At 48.1% G+C, this 11,653-nt stretch overlaps 1 protein-coding gene across 1 annotated transcript in view; it reads left to right on the forward strand.

Annotated features, from left to right (window-relative positions):
- Window positions 1-11,653, forward strand: part of PLEKHM3 (pleckstrin homology domain containing M3) — a 108,891-nt gene that overhangs the window by 92,891 nt on the left and 4,347 nt on the right. Inside the window, exon 7 of the mRNA XM_015405942.1 lies at window positions 1,979-2,136. Coding sequence (XP_015261428.1) covers window positions 1,979-2,136 — 158 coding nt within the window. The remainder of the gene's footprint in view (window positions 1-1,978; window positions 2,137-11,653) is intronic.

The following is an 11,653-nucleotide window of genomic DNA, read 5'->3' on the forward strand; positions in this document are numbered from 1 at the left end:
CATTCATATAGCACATATTAAAAGGCGGCTTTCCGTTTTAAAAGGGCTCTCGCATAACTCCTAAATAAACTTATGTTTTGAAATGTGAACAGTATTGTATCTCCTGGTTTTAGTTATGCTTGAGAGTAGGCAGGTTGTCATGTGGAAAACGAAGACAGTATGGATATTTCTTTTATTTCAATTCTTTTATTTACTTTATTTATATCCTTCCTTTCTCCCCAATGGGTCTATCTATATCCTGCATTTCCCTCCCAAATGGCTTACATTGTTCTCCTCCGTTTTATCCTCACAACAATCCTGCGAGGTAAGTTAGGCCGAGAGTGTGCGACTGGCCCACAGCTGTCCCCCAGGCCGCATGGTTGACACCCCTGATTCATACCCAGCCTTTCTCCCCAGTGGAGACCTCCAAACATTGTTCTCCTCCGTTTTATCCTCACAACAATCCTGCGAGGTAAGTTAGGCCGAGAGTGTGCGACTGGCCCACAGTCACACGGGAAACTTCCATGGCAGAGTGGGGACTTGAACCTGGGTTCCCCAGATCCTAGTACTACACTTCAACCAGTATACCACACTGGCTCTATGTTAGTTCTACGTAAAGTTAGGTATCAGTTAGTTCTATGTATATTCATTTGGCAGATGCGGATGCAGTCCCCTATAACCCTTGTCAAGTAGTCCTGAGAAGGACTGTTTGATGGGTTGATTGTTTCCATGTGTGTAGTGTAGCCAGGAGATCCTATGATTGTCTGGCAGCCAGAAGTTCTAGTTCTTTAGTGTTATCCAGGGTACGCCACGAGGAGGCTAGCTAGACATCAGCAGTTTTTGTCGATCTGACTGCCATTTATGACATAGTCTGGAAGGATGGTCTGCTGTACAAGTTTTTACAAGTTTTCCTCTGCAGAACATTATTTTGACTCCTAAGAACATGCTGAGTGATAGAACTTTCCAAGTAATTATGGGTCAGTCAATCAGCAAGCAGAAGAAACTGAATAACGTTCTACCCCAGGGCTCTGTCCTCACTCCAGTTCTTTTCAATCTATACATCTCTGATGTTTCTGAGATGATATCCAGGAACTTTGCTTATGCTGATGACATGGCAATTGCAGTAAGGCACAAAACAATTGAAAGGACTGAGGACATACTGACTAGGGACCACGAAATTTTGACTGACTATTACCATAAATGGCAGCTTATCCCAAGTCTAGGGAAAACAGAATGTTCCTGTTTCCATCTCAATGACAGTCTTGCCAACCATGAACTGAATGTCTACCTTAATGGCACTTGACTTACACAGGACTATATACCTAAATACCTTAGCATTACCCTAGACAGGACCTTGAGCTATAAACACCATCTTACCAATGTAGCAGCGAAAGTACACATCCCAAACAACATTCTCCCAAAATTATGTGGTACAACTTGGGGTTCATCTGCTACAACACTTAGATGCTCAGCTTTGGGGTTGACGTATAGTACTGCAGAATATGGTCCTTCAGTGTGGCTTAACAGCCCTCATGCCCACAATCTTGATGTCCAACTCAGTACAACAGTGAGAACCGTCAGCGGGTATATTAAACCCACTCTGACCTGTTGGCTACTCATGTTGTACCACATTGCTCCCCCGCAAGAGACGTTTCAGAGGTGGTTTGCCATGGCCTGCCTCCGCATCATGGCCCTGGTATTCCTTGGAGGTCTCCCATCCAAATACTAGCCAAGGCCAGCCCTGCTTAGCTTCTGAGATCTCGTGAGATCGGGCTAACCTGGGCTATCCAGGTCAGGAGACACGAAAGCTTATACTGTAGGGGGGGAAATTGTTGGCCTTTTAGGTGCTGTTGGACTTGAATTTGGTCTGTTACAGCAGACTAATGCAGCCACCTATCCGAAACTATGCCTGGTTCAGCTGCCAAAATAAAAAAAAGCGTGAAAATCCTGTGGGCTCTAGTGTTGATTCTGTCACAGCCTTGTTTCTCTGATCTTCCAGGTTATTGAAGGGAAACTGGCCCCTTTCCTTGGGAAGGTAATCAAGTTTGCCACCTCCCATGTCTACAGCTGCAGCCTCTGCAGTCAAAAGGGATTCATCTGTGAGATCTGCAACAACGGAGAGATCCTCTACCCCTTTGAGGACATCTCTACAAGCAGGTAAAGAAGTGTGCTTTGTTCACTCTGGCGCCGCCACTGTTGTTCTGTAGAAAAAGCCAATAGGGATGGCTCAGTCTTTGACCAGAGGCCTGATCCATTTCCCAGCTTTATGCATAAAGGCCTTTCTCTTTCCTGCCAGGCTCACTTTTTGAACCCTTCTTTATCTAGCCAGATAAGGCTATCCTGATTCAGCCAGATATTTGGCTATTGCTTCTTGCCTGCAACTGGCCTGCCAGCAGAGGTCGATTCGGGGGAGATCGCGGGGGATCGCAGTTCTCCCGGGTGAGGTGCAGGGGGCGGGACACACAACAAAGCCCCGCCCCCTGCTTCCGGCCGCCCCACTTCCGGCCCTCATTCAGCCAGGAGGAGGCAGGAGAAGAGGGAGGGTAAGTTGCTTCCTCCCCGCCTCTCCCCACCCCTGCCTGCCTGGGGCCAGGGAGGGCCTTGGTGGGGCTTTTGGGGGTGGAGCCTGAGTGGTGGGTTTAGATTCAGAGGAATTAGCTGTGTTAGTCTGTTGCTGCAAAATAGTCCAAGAGTTCAAATAGCACCTTTAAGACTAAGACTAACTGAGTGGTGGGTGTGGCCTTATGACACACTTCCGGTGATGGCAGGGGGTGTGGCCTTATGACACACTTCTGGTGATGTCAGGGGGTGTGGCATATGCTAATGAGTTATGCTAATGAGTTCCTCTAGCTCATTTTCTACGAAATGACCCCTGCCTGCCAGGGAGTTGGAGTCCAGTGACTCTTGCATTATGTTTTGAGTGTACTTCTACCAATGAATTACTTAATTATCGTGTGGCGGTGTGTGTAGCATAGCCAGGAGATCCTAAGATTGTCTGGCAGGCAGATGTTCTAGCTCTTTTAGTGTTATGCACCACGAGGTGGCGAGCTAGACTTGTTTTTAAGGTCAGGGCTACTTCTACAGTGTCAAGAGGATACAGATGTATATTGTGTGGGGATTTCAGTTAACACACCTGTCTTTTGGAGGGCTCCTTTGCATGTTATGAACGAGGAACAAACACAGTGTGTGCCATGGGCCTAGGGTTGCCACCCTCTAGGTGGTACCTGGAGATCTCCTGCTATTATAGTTCATCTCCAGATGACCAACAGCAGTTCCCCCTGGAGAAAATGGCTGCTTTGGAAGGTGGACTGAATGGCATTATATCTTACTGAGGTCCCTCCCCTTCTTAAACCCCACCCTCCCTAGGCTCCACCCACAGAATCTCCACAAATTTCCCAACCCAGAGCTGGCAAACCTAACCATGGCACCTTCTTCTGTGTTTCTCGGTGCCCACTTGCTTTCTTGAGTGCGGGGGATGAAGTCCAGTGACTGGCCAAACACATCGCAGCCATGCGCCCTCAGTTCAACCATAAGCACAAACTTTCTTATGTCTCTGGGCTTGGAAACTTCTCCCTGTGGCTGTTCAGGGACCAAACCTTCAGCTTTCCAAAACTAAAACCAAACAGCCTCTCATCCATCATGCAAAGAACCGATCCTGCCCCCTTCCCCATGGCAGCCATTTCGTGATTAGCGTACTCCCTTCCCTGCGGCAGCCATTTTGTGGTGGCACCCACTGCCTTTTCCCAATATTTCCAAAGTGCTTAACAAGTTGGGGGTGGGTGGGCTTGAAATGGCACAGTGCCATTTGACTGTGAACCTGTATTAGAGAGTCCTGGCATACTACAGCTCCTTGCCATTTGCAAATGCTGAGCGTGAGGTGCATTTAGGCCTGTCGGATGCAACAGTGTGCCCTTTTTGGAAGGACGGGGCCTTCAGAGAAGATCTGGGCACTGCTCTGGAAGGACCTTCAGTATCTTATCTAAAAAAAGAAGAAACCTTAAGATATATATTTTCAAGCAGTGTGTACAAATGACCCTAGTCATAGTTCTGGCACAGCTGTCCTTGAAAAGAGCCGTTTCTGTCAGAGCTCTCTCAGCCCCACCTACCTCTGTTGTGGGGAGGGGAAGGGAAAGGAGTTTGTAAGCCACTCGGAGACTCCTTTGGGTAGTGAAGGGCGGGGTATAAATCCAATCTCCTCTTCCTCTTCTTCTTCTTCTTCTTTGAAAATTTGTGGGTTCTTACCGTGCCCTTACTGTGTGTTGACTTATGTTTTGTGGGCTTAACTGTCCAAACTTCCTCTTCCCCACTGTTGGCAGCTTGCAGATATGGTGAGCCTAAAGCCTGGTAGAGAGATGACAAGAGGTCTTTCCAGTTAATTCTTGTACAGTGGTGGTTGCTAGGTAGGTAGGGCCCAGAGCATTATAGAAGGGATGACTGGAGGAGCTGACTGAGATATCTCAACACTGTATGTTCCTCATGTGATAACCTGGATCTGTGAATGGGCCACCCACAGAGCAGCCACCACAGATACAACTTTCATTATCCACTGGGATTTTATCTATATACTTATTTATTTTACAACATAGATATTGGGCCTTTCTTGCCCTCATAAGGGCCACCAAGGCGACTAACAAATTAAAACATACATAATAAAAAAATCACGTCTTAAAAACAACAAAACCCCACACCATTAAAACAATTAAAACCAGAACTAAAATATGTACAAAAGCATAAAAACAACAATTAAAACATCAGGCAGGAGGGAGGGAACGCCAAATGAAGCAAAAAAAATTTCAGTTGTTCATCTGTGAGTTCTCAGAAGCTTGCAGGGCAAGTATCAATTCTTAGAACCTGCTTCTGGTGTTGGGAGATGGCCAGGATCGTTCTGGCCAACAGCCTACAGTGAGGGTTAGTCTCAGTACATCAGGAAGTAAGATTCCTGGGCCGGTGTAGCCAAGGCCAGCCTTTACTGAGATTGATTCAGGTGAGATTGCCAGCTCCATACAATTATTTGTCCAGTCTGTCCCTGGATTTGTTCCAGGTTGGGGTTTGGGTTTTTTTGGCTTTTTTAATGCCAAGTCAAAACCATGAGCACAGATTAAACAAGGTGTGCTGCAGAACTAGGTAAATACTAGCAAAAAAGAACGCTCGCAGAACAACCGCCTCTCGAAAAGAAAGTAATGAATGGCAGAGTGTAAGAACTGAGATTAAGGATCAGTAGGACAAAGAGGCTGATGAGGATAAAGAAAGGAACAAAGTATTTGATATAGGAAAGCCTTGCCCAGTAAAGCCTACATGTAATTTGCCAGCAGAACATTCGATCGCTTACTAAGGGTGTGTTACGGTGCTTAGAAACAGCAGGCTGAGCACTCCAGAATTCTGAAATCCTTAGGGAACTTGGTAATAGTTTCCAGATCTCTGAAAGCTAAGCATAACACATTCCTTTGGCACTTCCCATACTTCCCGCCATTAAAAAACAAAACTCCTGCTATTTCTTCCTTGATTTTAAATATGCCCATATGCCCCACCCACTTTCTCTTAGAATTATCCTCCTTTCCAATCTTTCTCTTCCTTTCCTTCTACGTAAGAAAAGCTTGAAGGTTTTTTTCTCCCTAGAAAATCAATCTGTCTCTGCTCTAGGCACCTGCTTGGGGCAGTTGATAAGCAGCACATTAAGGTCATAAAAGAACAACAACAACTAAATGGTCAATATTCAAAACAAACTGGGGCATAAAAACAAGCACAAAACAACATTCAGTAGCAATAATATTTGTAACACCATCCTCAAGCTGGGCAGCAGATTCATAAAAACACTTGGGGAAAAAAGATGGAACCACTCAGTTAAAAGCCTGGGTTAAAAAAAAGAAATCGATCTGGTGCCTAGCAGAGAGTAAGGTATGTGCCAGGCTAGCCTCAAGGATGAGAGCAGGTTACACTTGCTTGTGCCAGATTTTTGGCCGCAGCTTATAAAATCTGCAAAGAATATGTTAAGGAGTGACACAGACGATCCTTGAGCCTTTTGAACTTCTTTAATTTTTGAAAGACTAAAAATTCTGTTCTTTTTAAAACACTGGTATTTTTAAAGTTTTTATTTAATCATTTCCCATTTACCAGCTGTATACTTAGAGTATGGTATCCAGCTATGTCTTTAACTGATTTGTGCAGGTTACGTACCGAAGTAAACTCTGTTTCCTTTGAGCATTCCAAAGGCGAGGTGCTACCACCGAAAAAGCCCTGTCTTTAGTTGCCACCTTCCTTGCAGACAGGGCGTAGGGCAGGGATGGCCGTGTGTGTAAATTTGTTCATGTCTTGTGGCTCCCCTGGTAGGGCCCAGGACTTGGGGAAAGGATCTTAACGGGCAGCCTGGACAGATGCTGCAAACAAGGTTTCTATCCTTCTGCTTTAAAAAAAAATTAGGACCTGGTGCTGTTGAAGGGTAAGTTTTGGAGTGAAAACGATGGCTGAGATGGCGAGCACCTCGAACCCTTTCAAAAGTGCTGAGCCAGCGTCTGTCATACATATACCTAGATAAATAAAGTCTGGAGTTCTCTTTTTATGCCTTTGTTTTTTAAAAAAAGAGATTGTGGGTTGGGAGGGCATTCGGCGATAATGCTGCGCACTTGGTGGGCGGCAGCAGATTATAGGTTAAAGAACTGCTGAATCACTACTGAAATAAATATTAATGTTATCTGTCCCATGGGGAAGTTCGAGTGCCATAGTCTTCTTGTATCTGCTCCTCCGCATGCCTGTAGACAGCTATACTAAGCCTATCCAAAGTGAATGAGCCTCCGCTTGTATTAAATGACTGCACTTTAAGAGATATTTAGATTCCCACTAAAAGGGGGGGAAGCGGTATCAAAATCCAGCCATAAGTTGCCTCCCCGAGAAGGTGTTTGTATTATATTAAAGAGCCCTCCTCCACTCCAGAAAGTTCTTGAATGACTACAAAGTAAAGTGTGTTTGTCTTGCTGCTTGCATACCGTCGCCTGGACTTTAATCTGGTGTGCCAGGGAAGAGGACCTATTCTGGATTTTTTTGGGGGGGGGATGCAGTTAGAGGAAGACCCATAGAGCTGTGGATCTCAGGTGACATCTGCCAGAGGTCATCCCGTAATACTCACTCATGAGCTATGATGAAGCGGGAAATCCCTTAAAGAAAACTGATGGGGTCCGTTTCCCAGGGGTGATTTCTCTTAGTCTCTGGTTGAGACAGACAGACTTCAGCAAGAAGGGCTCCTCTTCTTCCTCCCCTCCTCCCCCTCTGTCTTCAAGAGCTGGAGTTTCCATTTGCAGGTGTTTGCTCAGCGCTCATTTCTTGTCAGTCCTTGAGCAAACAGAACTGAATACCTGGATAATGCACTCATCTGGCTTTGAATACACATATATTACACAGCCCTTTCTCCCTAATCAGGGCGACACATTCCTTTGTTGGCCAAATGGTTCCAAAGCAAACACAATCATTTCACTTAATTAGCCGGGGTTTGTGTGCTGTGCCCGGCCAGCCTCCTTCCATCCGCTCCAGCAATCTCCAACAAACCCCCCCCCCCCAATTTTTTGATGCAGTTAACTATTATAAAATGCTCACAAATTATTCTTTTTAATTTTGTTTTGTGTGTGTGTGTGTGCGTGTGCGCCCGTGCCTGGAAGTCATGGCGACCTCTGGCGACTCCTACTGGGGCACGGAGGACGTCCAGGGAAGTGGCTTGGTAGCCTGCCTCTGGCCTCCCAGCCCTGGTATTCCAAGAGGTCTCCCATCCAAAGACTTGCCAGGGTCGGTCCCGCTTAGCTTCCCGGATCTGATGAGATTGGGCTTGCCTGGGCTATCCAGGTCAGGGCTTAAAAAAAAAAATTGACTGGTTTTGTCTGTTTAAATTAATAAATAAAAACGTCCCCCTTTCCTGGATTCCCCCCCCCCCATCAAGCCGCAGTCAACTTACAGGAACCTTGAAGTTTGCAAGGCAAACCATTTGCTGTCGCCGGCCTCTGTGTAGAGACCCTGGGCTTTCTTGGTAGTCTCCCATCCAAGCAGGGGTCATTTCCTGCAGGAGTGCACAGGAGCGGAGCTCCGGCAGTAAAGAGCCCAGGAGGTAGGCACATGCAACAAGCCCCACCCCCTGCTCCCAGCAGCCCTCAGTCAGAGCAAGAAGCAGCCAGGTAAGCTGCAGAGCCCCCCCGGCCCCCCTCCTGGTCCAAAACAGTCCAGTGGCACCTTTAAGACCAAGTTTTATTCGGGTACAAGCTCTCCCTCCTCTGTGAGGGCGGATCTGCACGTTCCACACACCCCTCCCCCCGATAGCTAGCAATCCAAAACAGTTCAGTGGAGCCTGAGCGGTGGGTGTCGCCTTCTGACACACTTCCAGTGATGCCAGGGGGTGTGGCATATGCAAATAAGTTATGCTAATGCGTCATGCTAATGAGCTCCTGCGCCTCTTTTTCTACGAAATGACCCCTGCATCCAAGTACTCACCAGGGCCAACCCTTCTTAGCTTCCAAGATCTGACGAGATTGGGCTAGCCTGGGCCAGGGTTTTCGTGGTGGAAGCAGCAAGATACAAGTGGGCTGTTCTTATTGGTGGGTCTTCCTGTTTTTACAGTTGTTGCCAAAGAGCTGCACGCAGGGTCTTGAACCTGCTGGCAGTAGTGTTCTCTGGCATACGCAGCCCTCCCGCACTCTCCGTGTGATGGGGAAAGGCACCTGTTCTGCACAGACTTAAGGGTATTTTGTAGTTAGTGCACAGCTCCAGAGCTGAAGCCTGTGTCCAGATCTGCTTCATGTGTTCCAGTGGGGTCCCACCTCTTCCTCTGCAGTGCAAAATGCAGGTGAATACTAAGGCAACCTTCCAATGCCGGATTGCCTAGAGAAACGTTTGTGGTGGTAAGGCACCGCGTAAAGTACCCAAGTTAGCATGATCTCAGAAGTTAAGCAGGGTCAACCCTGGTTAGTACTTGGATGGGAGACTGCCAAGGAATACCAGGGTCACTATGCAGAGGCAAGCAACGGCAAAGCACCGCTGTTCATCTCTGGCCTTGAAAACTCTATGGGGTCACCATAAGTTGGCTGCGACTTGAGGGCACTTCCCAAGAAGGTCCTGGGAGTCCAGAATGGAAACATTCAGCGGCTGAAACGCTGGAGCTGTACCTCCTGCACCACGGAGGCAGGAAGTCCACCAAAGGAATCACAGAATAAACTGTTACCTGGAATATACCTAGAACAGGGGTGGCCACGCTTGCTTAACGTAAGAGCCATATAGAACGAACGTCAGATGTTTGAGAGCCACAAGACATGATCAAATGTTACACACACAGTTTTTATTGAAAAATACGCAAATCTGCTTTTTATAAACATTAAATTAGACTGTGTGAAAGAGCTGCATGCGGCTCCCAAGCTGCAGTTTGGCCACCCCTGAAGAATAAACCGTTTACCTGGTCAGGTGACATAAAGGACCCGCACAGCTCTGCTCGGCCTCTGCTCTGCCAGTTTTGTGTAGTGGTTAGGAGCGGGGACTCTAATCTGGGACAACCGGGTTTTATTCCCCACTCCTCCACATGCAGCTGCTGGTATGACCTTGGGTCAGTTACAAGTTCTCTCAGAGCCGTTCTCTCAAGGGCAGTTTTCGAAAGAGCTCTCTCAGCCCCATCTACCTCATGGAGTGTCTGTTGTGGGGAGGAGACGGGAATGGAGATTGTAAGCCGCTCTGAGACTCCTTCGGGTAGTGAAGGGTGGTGTATAAATCCAATCTCTTCTCTTCTTCTTCTTCTTCTTCTTCAAATCAGTGGGCAACGCAATGCCCTGTTGCACCCTGACCGCAGCTGTAAGTGTGGGAAACCAAACACCAGAAGTGGCTGCTTCTTTGTGGGGCCGCCACAGGAGAGCCAAGCATGTGAACCGGTCAGTAGCTGCTTGTTGCCAAGTCCCTGTCGGTTTCATTCCTCTGCGTGTCATCTTCAATGGGACAAAAAGCCAGCCTTCGCCTTTGTGCTTCTCTTCACAATGCCCTCGGGTGTGTGTTCCAAAGGATCTGAGGGGAGGAGGACAAAGGCCTTACCAATAATGCAGGTTCGGTAAATAAGTGTGGTGAGAGCTTTGTTTTGAGTGACACCCTCTCTCCCAACACAGGTGCTTCTCCGGGCTCTCAGATGTTGGAGCAGCAACCTATGCTGCTTTGAGCATCCTCGGCCTTGGCACAATCGGACGGGCAGGTGTGCCTTTGAGTCCATGGTTGCGATTCTGGGTGGTGGTGCTGCAGGCAACAAAAGCGCCTCATTGTCTTCCTTGGAGGAAGGTTAGCTGCAGCTTAGGAGACTCTCCCGCTTCAGTTAATCCGTGCTTCTTTCACCCTTTTGGTGTACCACAGAGCTGTAGTCACAGGGTCGAGAATTTTGCTTTAGAAACCGAAATTCGGCAACTTTTTACATTCCATGTTTTCCAGTCCAGCGTTCCCCAGCCTTTTTGAGCCCACAGACACCTTTGGAATTCTGACACAGGTCAGTGGGAACAGTCAAAAAATGGCTGCCGGAGGAGGTGGAGCCAATACAAAAAATGGCTGCCGGAGAAGGTAGAGCTAAAATGGCTGCTGCAGGAGGTGGAGCCAACCACAGAATGTCAGGGAGTAGGGTTATATGTAATTATAATAGAGGCCTTTTAGTGTGCGTAGCCAATCAGATGCCCTGCCCCTCCTAATTCCTAAAAGCACTTGGTGGGTCCCGGGAAACGTGTCAGCAGACACCATGGCGCCCACAGGCACCGTGTTGGTGACACCTGTCGTAGTCTCTCCCCCAACTCCAACGTCATGGTTTTGCCTTTGATGTAACAATTTCGAGTGCCGCGTGACGGAGTGAGCTCCCATCGCTGGCCCCAGCTCCTGCCAGCCTAACAGTTTAAAAGCAAGGGCTTGGTAGAAGAAGAAGAAGAAGAAGAGATTGGATTTATACCCTGCCCTTCACTACCTGAGGGAGTCTCAGATCATCTTACAATCTCCTTTCCCTTCCCCTCCCCACAACAGACACCTTGTGAGGTAGGCGAGGCTCAGAGAGCTCTTGACAGAAACTGCTCTTTTTCAAGAACAGCTCTTATCAGAGCTATGGCTTGCCCAAGGCCATCCAGCCAGGTGCAAGTGGAGGAGTGGGGAATCAAACCCAGTTCTCCCAGGTGGGAAGGTATCAGTGTTCCATGTGCCTCGGTGTATAGTCATGCCGGCCACATGACCATGGAAAAAGTCTTGGACCGCGCTGGCTCTTTGACTGGGAAACAGAGATGAGTCCCGCCCCCTAGAGTAAGCCCCCTAGAGTCAGATTCGACTGGCTTCTGAGCAAGGGAAACCTTTACCTTTCCTTTTGCCTAACAATTTGCACATTGGTTTTTTTAACGGGGCTAGTTTCAGGTTTCTCTAAGACCCCGGCAAGAGACCAGCAGAGGAGTCCTTCCCCCGCCCACAGAAGCTGGGCTTGCTGGGCCTGGTTCCTCCCTCCTTCCTGGCGGCCAGCGGTGGCTCCCACTGCGCCTCTTCACCGTTGTCGCCGTCTGCCTCTCACAGGAAGGCCCAAACTGGCTGCAAGGCCCTCACTACCCCCAGTGCCTGTGTGCCCTCTGGTTCCCCCCCACCCACCCCAGAGACTCAGTGGATGGCCGTTCCATTGTGTGCAGAGTTGGGGGGCAAGCCAGCTCTGGGTAAAGCA

The sequence above is a fragment of the Gekko japonicus genome, unplaced genomic scaffold (assembly GCF_001447785.1).
Source record: "Gekko japonicus isolate JY-2015 unplaced genomic scaffold, Gekko_japonicus_V1.1 scaffold317, whole genome shotgun sequence".
Taxonomy (NCBI): Eukaryota; Metazoa; Chordata; class Lepidosauria; order Squamata; family Gekkonidae; genus Gekko; species Gekko japonicus.